Source organism: Triplophysa dalaica, chromosome 7 (assembly GCF_015846415.1).
Source record: "Triplophysa dalaica isolate WHDGS20190420 chromosome 7, ASM1584641v1, whole genome shotgun sequence".
Taxonomy (NCBI): domain Eukaryota; kingdom Metazoa; phylum Chordata; class Actinopteri; order Cypriniformes; family Nemacheilidae; genus Triplophysa; species Triplophysa dalaica.
In genome coordinates, this window is record NC_079548.1 from 12,779,068 (window position 1) to 12,799,635 (window position 20,568).

Genomic DNA, 20,568 nt, shown 5'->3' on the forward strand with positions numbered 1-20,568 from the left:
CTTGAAGCTTTAACGTTTTGCCATTACACGCTATTGTCACACATCATCGCCTGTATAAATTTCCTAATAGCAATGCGCACCGCCACAGAGCTTAAGTAGAAAAGTGGCCGACACCGTCCAATCGTCGGCAGTGCCTCTGTGCCGTAACAAGGCGGCAGTACGCACGAGACTTCCAGACAGACTGCGTATGTGTGAGAGAGAGAGTGTGACAAGCGAGTCGGCAGAGCAGAGGGGGGAGTGTTTGTGAGCGCGCGCTTGCGTGTATGAGCGAGCCTTTGAGTCCTTTCTTGAAAATGGCGTCTTCTTGACTAAATACCTGGAAATATTCGTTTTTCTTATCGCGAGCGTTTTTGGAGTTTATGCAAAGATTCGAGGCGTTGCGTTATACCGTTGCGTGTTTTATAAGGAACTTTACGAATTTTAAAAGCCAACAACCACTTTTGTTTCTGGCGAGGATGTTACACCCTATGTTTTTATGCGTTTTCGGGACGCAACAGCTGACTAAAACCGAGCGCTTCGTAGACTGTTATTTATAGATTCCTACTATCTCACCTTTTTGTGGCAATGCAGTACGTGAACAGAACGTGAAGAGGAAACAGGGTACAATCAGCACGTGTCGTATGTCTCATGGGTGTAATAGGGAAAGGCATCAGAATTCGACGTGCCGTGTATCTACGAGCATAAGCCTCGTTGCTGTTACTGCTACGAAGGACAATAGACATCGAGAGATATATATATAAGAGGGCAAAAGAGGGGAGGGGAGGAAGAAACCGGATTTTTTTGTGGTGGCGGTGGTTGGTGTAATACTTCACCCCCCTTCATATCTACCCCCGCCTCCCCTCTGTATCCTCCATCTCCCCCTCCTCCTTCTCCTCCCTCCATTCCTCTCCCCCTCTGTGCTGGTCCTATTCTTGAGGACTTGCTTGTGAAACGGGAGAGATAAACAGACATTGAGCGCAGAGGAAAGGACACGGGGAGAGATAGTGTGTTAGAATTTAGAAAATACCTCCCTCCCCTTTCCCCTGTCTATCTCTCCATCTTCATCCCTTGTCTCTTCTTTAATGGATAGAAATTATCCTGGCACAGGATTCGGTGATCTGGGCGCTGGAACGGGATGGAGTTACGAGAGATCGGCGAAGGCAAGGTAAGGCGCCCCTGCACGTATACTTCCATAGATGCATAAATATGCTTAGCTGGCTGTAACAATGCCCGTGCCGACGGACGCAACGCAGTGCATGTTTCCACTCTCGCTCCCTGTGCCGTGTTCATTCAAATACGTTTATTATATTGTCGGCGGTTCCACGTACAGCCATCAGTATTGTCACTTCTGAGGGAGGAGGGGGTGTCTTGAAAATGCAAGGAATGCGATTGAGAGTTAATGCGTGATACGGAAGGTAGACCAAGACAGAAAAAAGGGGGAGAGGGGCGAAAAGAGGGGGATGGGATGATGTTGCTTGCTTGCTTGCTTGCTTGCTAGCTAGCTTGCTAGCGTATTATCAAAAATGAAAAATCAAGCCTTGTACCTTAAAGCGCACCAAATCGAACGTTGCATGCTAGCCTTATATACATGCTAATTCGACGTAGTGAGTGATACATGACACAAAATGCACGTTGACAAAGCGTTATTCTGGAGTCAACCAATTACAAGCAATCCCATAAATTCAGGAATGAAATGGTTGCTAGCTACTGTATGCAGCTTGTCGCTGTGGCTAACGCTATTTGTCTGCAGAATGAAACGGGCTTTTTCCAGAACATTTTGCGTGGCGATAGCTTTTTTGGCCCAAAGATTAAGAAAGGGAAAGCCTTTATGCGAATGTTAGACGGTTAAAATGCCTAGACGCAGATCTTTACGTTCATGTTTTAATCCGTTAAATGTCACACCATTGGCTATATTTTAACGCTATGTGAAAAACCACGACTGGCCACTAAGCTCATTTCTAGCGCCATGCATATTTTAAAATAAATACAAACTTTGCATATCATGCTGGTAAGTGTAAGGTAAAATACATTCTCTGGTGGTTGCACAGTAGTATGTTAAACATACTATCGTTTTAGTGGTCACTTGGCAACCTACCAAAATTGCGTGTAATGTCCCTTAGTGAAATTACAGCGTGACTGAGATGTGCACGCTGTAAACATAAACGTAATACGCAGACCAAACGTAACACTTTACATACAGAAATATGCGTTTTAATTATCATTATTGTATCAATAGAAAAGAGACAACACAAGAGGAATAGGAGCGGTTACATTAAACTTTAAAAATATTAGATAATATTATTAAATAGATTAAAATATATTTTTTCTTTTAAATCTGACTACCCGTTACAGCTCTGCAGCAAAATTAAGGCTAGCTCGAAGGTTAAGAATAGCAGATAATTCTCGGTTAAAGCGTCTTGCAATGTGATAGTAGCATAAAACTGTCTATTTTGACCGGGAAACGTGACTATGCTAATGGTGTGGTGTCGCTGTGTTCAAGCGCGTTCAACTGTGCCCGTGTGTTCCACTATTTTCGCGGCCTACTTGCAGTTCAAAGGCGCCCGGCTACGTACATTATCAGTCGCTGTGACAACCAAATCAATTTTAGCAGCTTACAGCGTGCGCATGCAATCATTCTTGGTGGCGTTAGTGTCTCGCATTGCATGTAGGCAGTGAGACGTTCACAAGGGTGCATACATGCAGCATACCTTAACCTTTTGTTGCTGGTGCAGGAGTAAAAACGCAATGATTAATAATTTGGCATGATTCTGATTATAATATAGGTGTATTCTGAATTTGCCAAACAAAGTTATTCATTGGCTGTGCACTCTTTCTGTTTTTCATTTAATTTAATCCTGCATCTCACCTTCTGATAGTTATTTATTCAGACAGACACAACCATAACACCTGGAGTCATCATGCATCCCATAATGTGTCAAAAAGACTCGCCGTTTGTGCATTGTTACAAATGTTACATTTGGAGTTGGTCCTTTTTTATGTGACAGCATAACAATAGGGCTTTTTTAGGGGCTATCATCTTTTGATGTTCGAAGGTCCCTTGTGTACATTCAGGATAGTATTATCAGGAATTCCATTCAAATTAAGCACACCTTTTAAGGTTATGAATACGTATTTGTATTTCATTGTAAACCCTGAGGTTGTAGTTTCAGGTAGCAAACCCATAATGTTCTGTCATGTGAGCGTGTGCCGTCATTTCTCGAAGCAGTTCTCTCCTATGCCATCTTATCGGTCTTGCTGTTGGATTCTTGTATTTTTGAAGTGAGAACATCTCCGTAGTCTCATAGGCAGATTGATAGAATCCAGAATCTTAATGAGGAATTCAGACTTATGATGATGGACAAGCTTCAGTGCTGCTGTGGAGCCCAAAAGCATTCTCTGGGTAAAATGAAATGCCTTGTTTTGAATCTGGTCTTTTTTAGTTGCCAAAAAATTGCTTTGGCTTTTGAATGAATATTAGATAGCAAGGGTGCTGTTTTGGGATATTGGAAGCAAACCTGTTATGCAACGATGAAACGCAGAGTATTAAATTAGCATAAACTGAAACTAAATAAAACAGGGTCTGGACACCATGTTCAACATTTTTGATTCTAATCATAAAATATTTTGTTTTATGCGCTCAAATTGTAGTGAGAATAGATAAAATGACCACCCTATTGCCTTGTAGGCCATCTTGGATATGAAGCCATGAGGTACTTCTCTTTGAAGGCGGGACCTTGTGTTCTTATGGCACCGCCACACTCTAACACCTCTGCACTGTTCTAATGGAGATTAATGATCATTACTGAGTTTCCCATCAGCCTGTAAACATTTTGCACCTGTTGGGAGGGACTATGGTGAATTGCTTCCTATATAATTAGGAGCAGTCCTGTATAGTGGATTTAATAGAGCTTCCTTAATTAACCTTTCCCTTTGTGTGTATTGCTTTCACGTCTGTTCTCGATTCAATTTTTTTTTACTTTTTCGTTTTTCTCTGTTACTCATCTCTTACAATGCCGGAAGTGTAACATATTGGATTGAGTGGCTCTAAGGTGTCGGCCAAACAAGGAACAAGAGTACGAGAAGACAGATTAGGAATAAAACAATAACAAAAGATAGGATGTAGAGTATATATATATATATAAGAACCCTAATTCCCTTGTTCTGATGTTAGCTATCTGTGCCCCGATTGTCTCTGAACTGCTTCTTTGTGATTAAGAACCAATTATGATTTAATTCATATCAAACTATACATCAATCTAAATAAGTCTGATTACATGGCAATCCCTTTTTTCTCACATAAAGGTGAAACTCATGCTTTGGTTGTAGGGAGTAGTTATTGTTTCAATATGGATATCCACGGTTGATGAGAATTTACTGACATTGATGAGTTATTTATTTAAGGGAAGCCATTCCTTCACAGGAGGAACATCTACCTGATCTTATTGTCTGTTGTGCTTATGTTAAAATGGTGATTCACAGCCAGTTTATCAACCAAAAACTTTAATCAAATGCTATTTTTTTTTCTTTCTTTATGGTGCTTCTCCTTTGCATGGCACCATGACTAATACGTTTTTGATGCAGTGACTCAGCTTCTCTGCTTTGCTTGCCTTATTCTATGCAAGCCGATCACAAATTGTATATTAAACAGATCCAACAATGTATCAACATCATGGGAACATTTTTTTTCATGGCAGAGTAACTTACATAGCATGCCAGAGGTTCAGACAGTGAGGAGGTTGGCAGCAGAGAACTGTGCTGTCACTCGTGCATTTCAATGTTTAGCCCAGTTCATTAGAGCTAGTTTTTAGTCAATTATATGTCCTCTGCCTTCAAAATTCGGGTGATTTTTGAAAGAAATGGGCACACTCCGATGGGAACCCTCTATGGATGAACCCATCCAGGGCCGACAACAAATCTTTTCATGTTTATTAAAGAGATATTTCACCCAAAAATGAATATTATTTCATTTACCCAGCCTTATATCATTCCAAACCAGTGTATTTACTTCTGCAGATCACAAAAGAAGACATTTTTAAGAATGTGGTAACCAAACCACATCAGCCTTCCATTGATTTCCATTGTATGAATACAAAAATTCCATTCTGAGGGTGAATAAAAGATGACCAATTTTTTTTCATTTTTATGTGTACTATCCCTTTAAGGTTGGTCGGCGGACATCTTCTAACAGTGACCATATTGAACCCATGAGTCTGTTTGATGGCAAACGACAATACACTCTGATTTAAATACAGTCATACTAACAAGTGTATTGGTAATTCCAGTTCTATACATTGAATGCTACACGAGAAGACATACATTTGAATTATTTCCATATTTAATAGATTTCAAAATAGATTTTCTGATCTACTTCAATACTTCTGTTGAATGACACCCACCCCCTCACCACGCGCTCACTCAGTATGTGGTGTCTGTGGCTTCCCACTCTGGTCTCGGAGCGAGAGGGATCTAGACTATCTGAGCTTTACGCACACTAAGAGCCTGTTGAGGATGCAGGGGAGGGGGGTAACCAAGGCAATTCAGTCAGTAGAGAGCTTTTATCAATGAGCGCTCTGTGTCTTACCTCAGCAACATCCTAACCGCCATTGTCAACTGAACTGGCCACTCTCTATGAAAGAGAACAACAGAGACTATCTGCGAAGACTGCGAAAGATAGTTGATTGGCTGGCAACAACTGGTGTAGCCAATCAGAATGTTGAGCGACACTCAGTTTCATTGCACATCAAGGAGCATAGCAATGATAACAAAGTATATAAATATTGATACTTACTAATGTTATTAAATGTAGTGTTTTTGTACATTTTTATTTATTAGTCACCAGTTTTGCCTATCTTTATGAAGAGAGGGTAATATAGGTAGCTTAAGCACAGTTTGTTCCAATAATTTATTAATATTAATTAATATATACTGGGATATGAGAATATGAATGGTTGAAGGTAGATCCTGGAAATGGTTTGAAGGGAGAGAGGATGTGGAAGTGAGTAGGCTGATTAAAGAGCTAATCTTTGTGTTTAGCAGTGGTGTGAGAAGGATAATGCCAACCCGGGTCAACTGATACTCTATACAGGGATTTAATACACGTCTGGAGCCCAAAAGACCTCCTCACTGTCCAAGGAGGGTGGTGCATGAAAACCAATGTCACATTGCAGGTTTTATGTCACCTTGTTTAAAGTGCAAGTGTACTTGAATGAGCATTTGAAAAAGTTTGAGAAAAAATCAAGAAAATATTGTTAAGATGCATTAACCAAAGTTACTGTGCATTCAAGCTTTACATTTAATTTATTAGTATGTGTGTTTTCTGACATTGAACCCATGATCATTGCATTCCTCTTTCGTGAGAAAAGCATTCAAATATTTGATAATTTCTGATCCATTTAATAGTAAATAAATTGAGTTGTTAAGAGGTTTGTGTGTATGTGTGCTTTATTGTTTTGAAGCAATTATTGTTTTGTTTTATTGGTAATCTATATTGTCCAAAGAAAATGATTTAACCATAGAAATTGTATTCATTGTTTTCCCCAAAAATAATAATTTCAGTCTCAAACAGAGAGTATCTTCCCAAACACCATATTACTGTTTTAGTCTTTGAAAACTGATTAGTGCACTAAACTAAATTTCTATTAATAGGGTTGTTTAAGTAATACTCTATTATTTTTTGCAAACAATAATTATTCTGCACGTGGCTGTATCATTTCCTCTCTCAATCTTGTTTTTTTAGTTTGGTTTATGGGAGCTCCAGATCCTCCCATCCAGACTCAGAACTCCTCCACCGGCAACCTTACGCCACACCGCACCCCCTGCAGGGATATGCAACAAATCATCATCCCGGAAGTTCTGGACAGGGTGGGGCATGGGGTGCAGGAAGGAGCTTAGGTAAGATCTTTAAAATTTGTTTGTCAAATTGCAGATTCCTTGTGTGTATCATGGTGACATTTAATAGAAATATATACTGAGATGTTTTGAGAAATGATTTATCAGTTATAGGACCTTTAAATTTTCAATTTAACTTTTATTGTCAGAATTGCCTCTCATGGCATCTTCTGTCCCATATATATATACCACAATCAACTTCAAAACCAAATACAGAAAACATACATAGATTCCCAATAACATAGATCTACAATACATTATTGTGAAAGTCCTTTGACCTTTCTTAGCCATTTAGGCCTACTTTGAGCCCCAGCTCTGATTTAATTATTTAACAGCAACTGGTTATATATATATATATTTATATATATATATATATATATATATATATGCATATGCAATTCTTCTATTAGAGGTTAAAAAATATTCTCAAATCCCTATTACCTGTATAATGTAGAAAATAAGCTGTCAACAGGTTGTACATTTTATCATAACAGTTATCATCTCTTTTAGGGCTCTCAGGCTTGTTTGATACTGGGCTACATCATGCCAGTCCCTCAGGACCAGATGCTTCAGTTATGAACTTGATCTCTGCTTTGGAGTCCCGAGGTGCTCAGCCACCCCCCTCTGCCTCCTCCCTTCTCTCCCAGTTTCGCACCCCATCATGGCAAACTGGTAATTATTGTGGGCTATTAAATATAGAATGATCTTATATTGAACACTGAAATATATCAGAAAAATAAAGACAATGAATTGTGAGAACCCTATTATTAACTGCTGAATCATTTTGATCTTTTTTCGTTTTTCTTGTAGCAATGCATACTCCAGCCCCTGCAGAGCTATTCATTTCTGGTGCACTACCTGGCTCTGGCTCATTTCCCTCTTCCTCTGCTCTATCGGCATATCAGCACCCTGCATCCTTCTCTGGGCGCTCCTTTCCTGGGGTGACCTCATCATTATCTCTGCAGGACACAACTACCTTCAGTCCTACTTCTAATGGTCTCCTGTCACCCCATGATCCGTTGCTGCACATCAAGACCCCATCACAGTCAAGTCTTGGCTTTGACCGTCTTTTGTCCTCACAGAGTGGGGCTGCTTCTTATAGAGGGCCACAAGAGCCTAGTGGTCCCCCTCCACAGGGATCTGCATCCTCTTCATCACGCCATTTACCACCCCCTCAGTTTAACTTGCTTTCCTCGCAGCTTCAAGATCAATCCTCCCAGCTCTACAATTCCTCTGTATTTTCTTCTGCACCCCCACAACCTCCACAGTCCCAGGAAAGAGCAATTCCCAGGCAAGACAGTGTAATCAAGCATTACCAGCGACCTTCTGCACAATCTCAGCTTTCTTCTTCCACGCCTCATCCGCTACAGCATTACCTTAGTTGCGGTGCATCTGGATACCAGCAGATAGCCCATCATCGGCATGCAGGAGTAAATTGTAGCCCACTGGGTGAGCAGAGTCCATCGGCTGACCCCAAACCCTCTCCTAGATCCGAACAAATTTACCGACCTATCATCCAGCCCCCGTACAGCTCGTCCTCGGTGTCCTCCTCAGCTGTTTCAGGTGGTGGTATTGGGAAAACCGGAAAGAGTTCCAGCTCAAGTAGCGGTTATTCTTCCTCCAGCTCTTCCTCATCAAGAACCCCTCACACTCCACCTTCAGCTTCTTCTACATCCTCTTCCTCGTCCTCAGCTTCTAATGCTAATGTCTCATCAAGTACCCCCTCTGCACCCTCAAGGCAGCAGCCACCGCCTCAGTCAGCACCTCCACCCCCGCCACCTCCACCACCTGCAGTGTCATCCTCTGCTACACAGCAGCAGCCACCCAAACCTTGCTTATCCGCATATGGTTCTCCTGTTCCTCCTGTTAAACCGACGGCTGGACTTTCTGGTCAAACTCCACCACAACAACAGTCATATTCACCAAGCCAACCACCCCCTTCTCATCTGTCCCAGCCATATGGAGGATTCAGTTCGCCACAGGCCCAGGATCTCGGTTCCAGCCTTGGGGGATCTGGAAAAGCGTATGGCAGTCTTGGAGCAACAGGGCGTTCGTTTTCAGCGGAGGTTGTCTATGGATCTGATTCAGGATATGGGTCTTTGCCACCATCTCTTGGAGGGGCAGGAAGTCCTTCACTAGGCTATGGTGGGACAGGACATTCACCTGCACTAATGGTTTCTGGAGGTGGTACCGGTACAACAAGCAGTACCACTGGTTCAGGGACGGGTAGTTCTGGGAGTGTGGGTGGTGGTTCAGGGGGTGGTGGTGGTGGAGGTAGTAGTAGTGTACCAAGTGGTGGTGCAGCATCATACCACCTCCCAGATTCCAGCCCTTCACCCTCAAGTAATTCTGGAATAATCCGCCCAGGACTGCACTCCCCTGCCCCAACTCGTCCTGCACAATCACCTGGAGGAAATGGTGGAAACAAGTACCTATCCTCAGTTCTCTCCCCAGCATTCCTGGCTTCTCCACAAGGATACTCAGACAGTAGGGTACCACCCCAACAGCAATCACAGTCTTATCATACAACACCACCAAAACCCAAGTCTGATTCTGATATGCTTGGAGTAGAAAGACCTCAAGAGGAAGAAGAAGAAGATGAAGATGATTTTTTGATCCAGCACTTACTGCACTCACAGAGTCCAGCCCCGAACCCCTCGCAGCACCATTCTCAACAATCTCAGCAGGTATCTGCACAACAACAGCAGTCCCAGTCCATTCCTCAGAGTAGAGATGGAGGAAAGGGTCTATCCGCATATGAACTGAAGGCATCTGAAGAACGATACCATCTGCAGAGTGTAATTCGGACCAATAACACCACTAACAATGTGGCTTCAGTTGCTGCCGCCTCTTGTGGTCCAGGCACAGGTTTGGAAAATCAGTTAGAGATGTCTCTGAAAAAACAGCAACAGACAAAGACTGACAGAGTGCACTCTGGAGCTGGTGCAAGTGGTGGTCGAAGTGCAGTTGAGTCACTCTCACACACTCACTCACACAGTCAACACCCAAACCAACATGACTCCCTTAGTTCAGTTGTCCATTATGGTAGAGGAGATCATTACACTCATCAGACACATCAACATCACCCTTCACACCCATCACACTCACAACATCCTCAACATTCCCAGCACCCTCATCCCCATCCAATGTCTCACTCGCATATGGATCTTAAGAAAGCTCAGGATCCTTCAGAATTAGCCTACATGCGAAAGACACCAGACTTGCAGCAGCGTCAGACCCAGTCCTCTCTTGGTTTAATGGATTCTCCACCTGACCAGTCTCAGCAGACCTCTCAAGCTCACCTTCTCCAGTCCGTCCTTTCTCATACCACTCGAAACAAAATGGACAACCAACAGGCTTCTTCACAGCAACAACAACAACACTCAATGAGTCAACAGGCAATGATTGGAGCATCTGGAGGATTAGGTGCGGGTGGATCTGGGGCAGTAGACACTCAGCCACAGACGTCTCAGCTTCAACTCCAGCTCCAGTCCCAAACTATGGATGCTCACTATGGACGTGAGTCTCAGCGAAACCAAAGCCAGACAAGTCAGAATTCTGTTTCACCTTTAGACATGCTAGAGAGAACTCTCTCCAGGACGAATAGCAGGGAAGGGACTGCGTCTTCTGAGAGAGTTGGTGGGGGAGATGGGAGCACTAATGATCATCACAGACAACAACAACAACAACATAGGATGTCCTCACACCATCAGCCTCACCACCCTCAACAATCAGCACCAGAGCTTCATGACTTCTTGTCTGAGCCTGATATGAGCATGTCAACCCCCTCTCATTTGCACCATATGAGCTCTCACCATCCACCCCCTCATGCCCACCATCAGCCTCACCACCAACATCCTCACCAGCACTCACACCACATGCAACCATCTTCTGGACCTTCACAGTCCCAGACCCAGCCTAGGGAACAAGAGCCACAGCTGGATCAACTTAAAGATCATCAATTTGACACAAGCAGTCCTGTGGGCAAAACAGCTCAGAACCAAGGGCAGAGTCAAGAGCAGCAACAGCGGTTTGTGCCACTGACCTCCATTTGTTTCCCAGATTCTCTACTCCAAGATGAGGATCGATCCTTTTTCCCAGGAATGGAGGATATGTTCTGTTCGGAAGATTACAAGACAAGCTGCGCGGGAGGAGGTGGAAGTTCAGCTCAAGGAGGTCAAGAAGGTGTGTCAGAACAACGTGGATCTGTACAGGATGGAATGGATGCAGTTAAAACTACAGGTGGTGGAGGAGGTTCTTATGATATTATGGGTCACCATGGTGATCAGGGTTATGGGCAGTATTGTCACAATTTGTCTGAATCTGGCAATGGTACTATGCACTTAGATCTGGACCCCTTGAAATCCCACGAGCTCCCATCCACTGTAAACACAGAACAGCTGGGCTTAATCCAGTCTCAGGGTCCAGGTCTTGGAATGGCCAGCACGGGACATGGCGTGGATGGAACTGGAAACAAAATGATGGGATCTGTGGGGGCAACTGGTGGTCCTGGAGCAGGCGGACTCACCTCACCCATATTTTGCTCCTCTAGACCTAAAAAGCTCTTGAAGACGAGCTCATTTCACCTCCTTAAACAGCGTAAAGATCCTAATGCCCAGTCACAGGCTAAGAAGAATTATGCCCAGGAGTATGAGTTTGAGGATGATGAGGATAAAGCAGATGTTCCAGCTGACATCCGCCTAAACAGCAGACGTCTCCCTGACCTGCTTCCTGATCTTGTGTCCAGCTGCAGAAAGTCTGGAGGTGGTTCAGGAGTTGGAGGTTTGAGCCCATTAATGGGCGATTTAGATTTCTGCCACCCATCAGGGTACCAATCCCTTGGACCTCCACCACAGCTTCTCCCTCATGATGGCCCAAAGAAAAGAGGAAGGAAACCCACCAAACCTAAACGTGAGGGTCCACCAAGACCCAGGGGTAGACCCCGAATTCGGCCTCTGCCTGAGCCTCCCTATTGCAGGAATGTGATGGCACCAGCAGGAGAGAGTAAGAGGGGCCGTGGTCGAGGGAGAGGGCGTGGAAGAAAAGATGATCCTATGCTTGAGATGCACAGAGACATGAACAAGGGGCAGAACTATCAACAAGCATCGCATCTCCAGCATCAACCACAGATGCAACAGCATATGCACCACCATCTACAACAGCAGCAGCACCAACCACAGCCACAACACATGCAGCACCCACAACAGCACCTACACGTTCAGCAACTGCAGCAGCAACACCATCAACATCAACAACTCGCACAACATCAGCCTCAATATCAAGAGCCAATCAAACCAATTAAGGTAAATGAAGACTTGAGTGACGTGTATGTATAATTCATGTAATTTATTTGATGTAAATACTTAAATATTTATTTTTCTCCTAGATCAAGCTTCCTATTCCTTCTATGCCCTCGTCTGACTCCCTCCTGCGGACAGACTCCCTGTCTAGTACAGATCCAGTTTTGTCTGATGGTTCTGTAGGATCTGCACCATCTATTGGTTTGAGCCCAGGGCCCACTACCAGTGCGGATATGAACAGAATTGACATAAATCGAAATGACATGAACTGTGGTCAGGAAAAGATGAAGCAAAAATCCCAAGAGGTGAGTCTAAGATACCTTCTCAGTTTGCATATGTTGAAATCAAAAAGAAAATGTTTAAATGAAACCAGATGTTCATGTATAATAATGTAGTGCCTTACTCAATCTAGAGCAAATGGCAATCATGGTTTTGCATTTTCAAAAACAGCAGTTGTTGCATTAGGATTGCTATTTCATAACCTTTTGAAATGTATTATAAATACAACTTCTTACATTTGAAACTGATTAAAGCTTTCAAATATCACAAAAGACACATGGGATTATGAATTTTGAGAACCTCAGTTTTTATAAGTGTTGTAATAAAACATGGCCAACTATTCACTAGTTCATGTTTGGTTTGGTACTGATGTCCTCAAATGACCTACAGATTTAGTGTGCGGTTTATTGGAGGCAATTTGTTTTATGGGGAGCAATTTGACAAGAAACAGATTGTTTAAAATGTACTCTTTAATTTTGTGTTTAACAAATTTAGAGATGTTGATAGTAAACCGGAGCAGAAATTTTAGACCGTAGTATTCAACATGAGATATTTTATGTGCCGAACAGCATAAGAAATCAATTAGGATTTATGCAAATGCAAAAGGAAAGTCGTGCAGTGAGCTGTGACTATTCTCACTATGATAAGATGAGCAGTATTCTACTTCTTAGGATCTTAGCAAATACAAATCTGATTATTAAAAGCAAAGATTTCATAACCTGTACATTGTTACATATGTTAAATGTGAGTGACAAATTCCTCTTCATAAAATAATTAATTTTGGGCAGACTAAATCCATTTTCCAAAGCCCAAAGATATACAACTCGCCAAAAGATATATAACTCACAAATATTTTGCCATATTACTGAAATGATGCCCTCCTGCATATGTTTAAATTGCTCTTATGAAATGTCCTCTGTTGCCTCAGCAACAGGTAGCCTCTGGAAAGAAGGGCGAGAAGAGTCAGTCTATGGTGTTACGTGTGTGTATATGTGAATGTCTATGTACAATGTGTATTTTTTTATTTTACAGATGTCTTGGGAAGGAGAAATGGATGAACAAATGACCCCAGAGGCTTGGGCCACCATGCAGAAACTCTCCAGCCCAGTAAGACATCAATTCCATTTTCAATATATAATTCTGCTAGAAGACAATAAGTCACCTTATATTTACACAAAACGCTTGATCTTGAAATATAATGAAACTGGTTTCACTTTTCATTGTTCTCAGTGTATGTATGCACTTTGCCACTGGGGGGAGTAGGACACATAGACTAAGATGATTGGCAGGCCACCATGATGACTGTGTTCTTTAAAAATGCAGTAAAAGAAGGCAGAGAGCTGTTTCTAGGGAGGCTGTTGCTAAGGTTACAGTTTCATAGTAACTGTTATTTACCATCCTACTGTTCAGTTAGGTGTAATACGTCCCCCTAATGTAAGAGAGTGTGGCTTTAATGATGATATAACATAAAATGTAAACTCATATAATTGTAAAATGTTGTGTAACTGATTTCGAAGCTGTTTTGTGTTCCGCCATTTATCCATATTGTTTGTCTCTTACTTTGCATTAACCATCTTTCTCACTCCCATTTCTACCTCTCAGACGGAGGAGAAGCCTTCAGAGCTAAAGTCTGGTTTCATAACTTCGTTTTTGGATTTCTTGAAAACTGGAAAGAAGCAGTCAGGCCCCGATGCTCCATCCGGGCCGAACCCTGTGGACGGATGCACTTCAACAGATACCTCCTCGGTCAAGGGAGGCCTTCGCCCATTATCTCCCCAACCTCCTCCTCCACCACCCCCACCTCCACCCTTCGGGGAGAATGAAGGTGAAGGAAGCCTGGGTCTCAGTAACTGTCCGTCTCCCTGTAAACGACTCGATGAGGAGCTCAAGAGGAACCTGGAGACCCTGCCGTCGTTCTCCTCCGATGAGGAAGACTCTGTCAGTAAAAACCAGGACCTACAGAAGAGCATATCATCGGCCATTTCTGCCCTCTATGACACGCCCCATAGTCTTGCTGCCGTTCAACCTCCGTCCACACCCTCACCACCCACTCCACGGGAAGATACTCTTAACACGCCCCCGCCGCCCCCTCAACCCGAATCTGTCTGTGAACCTGAGACGGAGCTGGATTTACACTCACAACCCAGCTCCCGTGGAGAGACGCGTGTTCCTGGTGAAGATGAGGACGATCAGGAGGTGCGTAGAAAAATGCAGCAGAAGGAAGAGCCAGAGAAGAAACGTGACCAGGAAGATGATGAGTTAGAGGAGGAGAGGTCCAGAGAAAAAGAGAAATTAGCTCAGATAGAGGAGAAAATGAGGAAAGAATCTGAGTATGAAATGCTGGATGCTCCCAATGTTGATGGTGAGTGTATTAACTTGTATAATAAAATCACTGCAACATTAATGTTTCCATAATGTAATTTTTTTTATTTCCCACTTTTAGAATCCCCATCCGAACCTGCTCCTGCGCCTCCTTCTCCTCCATCCCTTTCTCCGTCTCCCCCAACCTCCTCCTCACCGTCCCCTCTGCCTCCTCCTCCTCTTTCCCTCCCCTCGCCTCTTCCATCTCAAGAAGACGAGGAGAGTCTACAGCAGCAGCAGCAGCAACAACAACAGCCACTGCTGCACAATTCCCTCCCCCTTAGTCCCTCTCCACCCACTCTCCCGTCTCCCTCCCCGCCTCCGCCCACACTGCCCCCCTCCACCACACCCCCACCGTCGTCCTCTCCTCCTCCCTCGGAAGAGCTGCCCCAACCCTCCCCAGCCTCTCCCCCCACCCCCGAAGATGCTCCCACCCCCCAGATCACTTCATTGCACCTAGCGAAGAAGCAGTCCAACGCGGCCATCGCGGGAGAGAGTGAGGATGAAGATAGTGAGAGTGGAGGGGAGGGGATTTTCAGAGAGAGGGATGAATTTGTGGTGCGCACCGAAGATATCGGTACTCTTAAGGTAACCAGTATCTTTCACTTGTGTTAATATTTTTTTTGAAATTATGTATAATTTGGGAGATGCTTACGCTTTATTTCTCGTGATTTCTCAGCTGGCTCTGCAGACGGGGCGGGAACCTCCGCCGATCTGGAGGGTCCAGAAAGCTCTGTTGCAAAAATTTGCTCCTGAAATCAAAGACGGACAACGACAGTTTTGTGCTACCAGTAATGTGAGTGTGTTTTTACAGTATCTTATAAGCAAGCCCACACAAAATCTGTTTCCCACAACAAAAGTTTTTCATATCTTATTTCAATATGCCCAATAATTTTACTTCCATTAAACACATTTGACAATATCTAAATTCATTTCAAAGATTAGCGTAAAATCAAACTAGGAAATGCGACAACCAAGACCATGGACCACATTAAAATTTAAATCACCACCATAAACTCAATCTCTGTTATTTTCCTGCAGTATCTGGGCTACTTCGGAGATGCAAAGATGCGCTACCAGCGCTTGTATGTTAAATTTTTGGAGAACGTGAATAAAAAAGATTACGTCAGGGTGTGCTCACGGAAACCCTGGCATCGACCCAGCCTCACGCTGAGGTAATTTCACCCTAAATGACCTTCTGTTGTATTCCTGTGATATATCACGGTTCATAGAGATGTTATCATCATTAATCGGCGCGTTATGACGGTGTAGAGGAATGCTGAGATTGTGTATTTCTTCCCATCAGGCGCCAGTCTCTTCCTAAGCCACAACCTGTACGCAGCCTGACCCCACCCCGCGTGGATCGAGAAGACAGAGAGAAGGAGAGAGAGAGACAACGAGAGAAAGAACAACGGGAGAAGGAGCGAGAGAGGGAGCAGATGGAGAAATCCAGGAGAGAAAGAGAAATCGAGAAGCAAAAAGAAAGGGAAAAAGAGAAACAAAGAGATAGGGAAAGGGAAAAGGAGAAACAAAAGGAGAAGGAGAGGGAAAGAGAGAGACAAAAAGAGAAAGAGAAGGAAAAGCAACGGGAGAAGGAGAAGAAGCTTCAGGAGAGACAGGTTCAGGAGAAGTTAGAGAAGAGAGCTGCAGTCGTGGAGCGTGGGAGGGTCAAAGAGGAGAAGAGAGTTGGAGAGAAGAGGACTGATAGGACCAGAAGCAAGCCTGTGAAAGTGAAGGCAGAACCTCCACCCAAAAAGAGGAAGAAGTGGCTTAAAGATGTGCCCTCCTCCTCTGATTCAGACTCATCTCCTGACCCGCCCAGTGAGGATGAAGGTGTGCTAGACTCTGTTGTACATTTATTGTGTGTCCATTTGCTGAAATATGTCAATTTATCACATAGCAACTGCAGAATCTGTTAAACAGTTACAATAACTGCATTCCTCAAATGAAGGCTGCACACATATTAGGTATACAACATTGTATATAAACTCATGTCAGTGTTTTGGGAAAATCATTCAAACTGATTGAATATTCTGTCAAACTGTCCCACAATATTTTTCAGAAGCATTAAATCTATACAATCTGTCTTTCACAGTGTCCATTCGCAGTGGGATGAATAGTCGGGCCATGAGAGAAATGTTTCGTAGTTATGTAGAGATGCTGGTCAGCACTGCTCTGGACCCTGACATGATCCAAGCTCTGGAGGACACCAATGGTGAGAGGATGTCATTTGGTTATGGATTAACATTTATTCATGAGGTGAACAACAAAAGCTATCAAATCAGATAGGGCGAAAATGGTCCTGTTTAGATGTGAAACTGTGCATATGTTCCTTATCTGAATGAATAAAATATAAGAAACAGTAATAAGTAAGTGGTTAGATTACTGGTTCAGGTGTTGGCAAAAATGATTAATCTGTAGCCAATTCTTGAAGATGGCTAAAGATTTAGCTGTTGTGGTAGAGATAGACAGATCATTCCACAGCGGGGAACAGTCAAGAAAATGGTTATGGAAAAAGTCAACAAAGTGACAATTGGGGTAAAGTGATTTAAAGGAATTCAAGAGAAGTTAAGTGGGGGAGTTTGAGAGAAATATGAGAATAATGGATCACTAAAGTGAGTTATAAAGGAGTTTTCTTACATATATACTACCGGTCAAAAGTTTGGGATCACTTGACAAAAATGTTTCTCATGCTCTTCAAAACCTTTTAATCTGAAGGTGTATGTTTCATGTTTGAAATAACTTGTGTGGACATAACATAATTGTGCCAAAATATGAATTTCTCTCTACAAAACTTAATTTTTTATTAGAAAAAATGCATTACTTGGATAAAATAATGAATAAAAAGCAGCCAATAAGAGTCCAGCATAGATGGAAATTCCTTAAATACTGTTTAAACAGTGTGCCAGGTTGAGACATCAAGAAGCTGGCTTATGAAATGCCAAGATAACAATTTAGCAAATTCTTGTCAAAGGGTGACTACTTTGAAGGTGCTAAAATAAAACGAACGGATATTTTATTTCAAACGCTTTTAGTCGCAACATAATTCCCAAAGTTACAACTGTATTATTCCATGTTTTGATGAGTTTACTATTCTAAAATGTGGAAAAAAATATAAAGAATGAGTGAGTGATCCCAAACTTTAATTCTTAGGTAACACAGAAACTAATGTAGTCACTTTGGAGCATCTCCCTAATGTAATTGCAATTATTTACGTATTTTAATATTTCATTAAATGAAAAGTTGCAATTTGGATACATATTATGACTGCTCCCCTTTTACTTTTAGACGAACTTTATCTCCCACCCATGAGGAAGATTGACAGTATTCTTAATGAACAGAAGCGAAGACTGCTCCGCAGGGTCAACATGAGTGTCCAGCATCAGGTGACTGCCTATGACTGCATTTATTTGCATGCTTAGATTGAATTATTCCTAATAAATGAATTCCAACCACAATGTTTATGTATAGCCTAAATTCTGCAATTAACTGAAAATATCAATTTACATTCCACCCAAAAGTGAAGAGCGACATTTAGTGTCAGCATCGCCATAGCAACAAGAAGTTGTGAGCACGCTTGTGAGGAAAGGTGACCGAGTATGGCTCAACAATATGCAATCGGCATGGGTGACATATTTATAAATATGTCAAAACAGCTTTGTTTACATTTACATTTAGGCATTTGGCAGACGCTTTTATCCAAAGCGACTTACATAGCTTTATCCTATACATTTATACATAGGTATTTGCAATCCCCTGGGTCGTACCCATAACCTTGAGTTATTAACACAATGCTCTTAACACTGAGCTAAAGGAAAGCTGTTTGTTCTTATGTTACTGCATTTTAAAATAAAAGAACAGACCTCCTCATATTTAGTCCACATCCAAAAAACAGACTTTACTTAATGGATTACATAATATCTGTTTTTGACATAAAGAAAGAAAAAAAATTCTCAATAGATGGTTTTAATGACGATTTTGCTTCAGGTCTGATTATTAACGAATTTTTCCTGTACGTGTATCTATTGCTCTCAGAGAGCAGACTCAGAGAGTCTCTCATTCTCTCCCCTCATCTTCTGTCTCATGCAGGAGGCCCTCCACATGTTCCCTCAGATGACAGCAGACCCGCTGGACTCTGGAGTAGTGAAGGTGCACCTGGGCGGTGAGAGTTACAACCGCAAAACCCTCAACCGAGTCAAAAAGAGCCTTCCAAAACAACAGGCATGTTCTACATGGTCAATCTTTCCTGATTAACTGTTTAGCTGTAAATCGATCAGTTTGGATGGATATATTACAGCGAGACTTGCCATACTCTTTTTGCTTGTAACACCTCATTTGTTTCCTCCCGTCAGGACCTGAAGCTGTCGAGAGAAAACCTTCGAATATACAGCCTTTATCACTCTCTCCATCACTACAAATATCATACCTTTCTGCACTGTAAAAAGGAGGTATGGGCAAACAACAGAGATCATTCATTTCTCAACGCAGTGTAGTAGCTCATGTTTTATGAAACTCTTTTGTCTTCCTCAGACGGACAGTATCGAGCAGGCAGCAGAGGATCCAGGTCAGGAGGAGGTGGTTCAGCAGTGCATGGCCAACCAAGGCTGGCTAGAGACTCTATTCAACTCCTTCCTCGAACTGCTGACGCTCAGCACCAAGGCTTAAGACTCAGCTGTCAAAGCTCCAAGTGTGTGTCCCATTTGGAGAGAGGAGGACTCTAAACAAAACCAGTGCAGAGCTCCGGGTTGAGGGAAAATTAGATTTTCCTTTGCAGAATGTTTAAGAGCCAGTTGCGGATGAAGCTGTTGCGTTTTAACATAACAAATGTTTTTGTAAAGCTTTTCATTTCTCTCTCGTTCATTATGCGATTGCTCCCCGCGACGGGAACCACGGGGGGACGACACGAAAACAAAAGTGAGAATGTGTGAAGACTTTTGTCTGCACAGAGACAAGTAAAGATAGTGCCAAAGGGAACAGGGTTGAAATCTCACAGGTCAGTGTTTTGACAGAAGTGAGTTTTGAATGCTATGTTCCATGCACACTCTTATATATAAATATGTATTATGAACAATTATGATTTGTATTATTTATACATGGACATTTATACATGGTTACCTCCCAAAGCTGGGGCAGTTTGCTTTTATTATTTGGAATAATAACGCTTAAGTTTTATGAGGGTGTACATGAAATGGGCCACCCACAGTCTCCAATTCTTCCTGTTCCCAATACTGAAGGACCAGCGGACAGGATATGTACACAACAACGGGGTCAGCAGTGTGTAGTTCCTTTTCATCAAAAAAATAGAGCAAATGAAAATGTATTTAAACTAAAATAATGTGTTCTTTCTGTTGTTCTTTAAAAGAAAATGCGGAAAAGGAGGCGTGTTCGTTCGTTTTCTCAAAGAAAACATGGTGGAGAGGGATGTAATAGTTTTTCAAGTGTAAAACGTCTGTGTTTACTGTTTGTTTTTTTATCTGTTGGTTGTTTACTATGATAATTATTGTTATTATTATTATTTTGGAGGTTTGCTTATTTCTCTCTTCTGTAAATATTGTACAGTTGCTGCAGTCTCTACCTGTCCCTCATCTGTACATGAATCCTCCTGTATTTGACAAGCGCAAATAAAAGAAAAGAAAATGGAATTTATGAAAATGACGCATTTTCACATGAAACTGCCGTGGTTCTTTTTGTTCTTCTACGTGGGGAGGAACAGATTTATAAGAAAAGGAGTACAGCAAAACAACCTGCTCTCATGTTCCCC

General features: G+C 42.4%; 1 protein-coding gene across 1 annotated transcript; it reads left to right on the forward strand.

Annotated features, from left to right (window-relative positions):
* Nucleotides 1-211: 211 nt before the first annotated feature.
* Nucleotides 212-20,462, forward strand: prr12b (proline rich 12b). Its single transcript, XM_056752669.1, has 16 exons — nt 212-1,144; nt 6,716-6,870; nt 7,378-7,539; nt 7,678-12,170; nt 12,254-12,472; nt 13,479-13,553; nt 14,049-14,808; nt 14,890-15,395; nt 15,487-15,603; nt 15,849-15,982; nt 16,114-16,640; nt 16,903-17,022; nt 18,096-18,193; nt 18,897-19,028; nt 19,160-19,255; nt 19,338-20,462. Exons 1-16 carry the CDS (start codon nt 1,062-1,064, stop codon nt 19,470-19,472), a joined length of 7,812 nt encoding a protein of 2,603 aa, XP_056608647.1. The 5' UTR covers nt 212-1,061; the 3' UTR covers nt 19,473-20,462.
* Nucleotides 20,463-20,568: the final 106 nt, after the last annotated feature.

Excerpts from the sequence above, each read along its gene's own strand:
- prr12b (XM_056752669.1), top strand. The coding sequence starts at position 1,062 with ATGGATAGAAATTATCCTGGCACAGGATTCGGTGATCTGGGCGCTGGA. Across the intron at positions 6,871-7,377 it reads GGGTGCAGGAAGGAGCTTAG|GGCTCTCAGGCTTGTTTGAT; the intron begins GTAAGATCTTTA and ends CATCTCTTTTAG. Across the intron at positions 15,396-15,486 it reads AAGATATCGGTACTCTTAAG|CTGGCTCTGCAGACGGGGCG; the intron begins GTAACCAGTATC and ends GTGATTTCTCAG.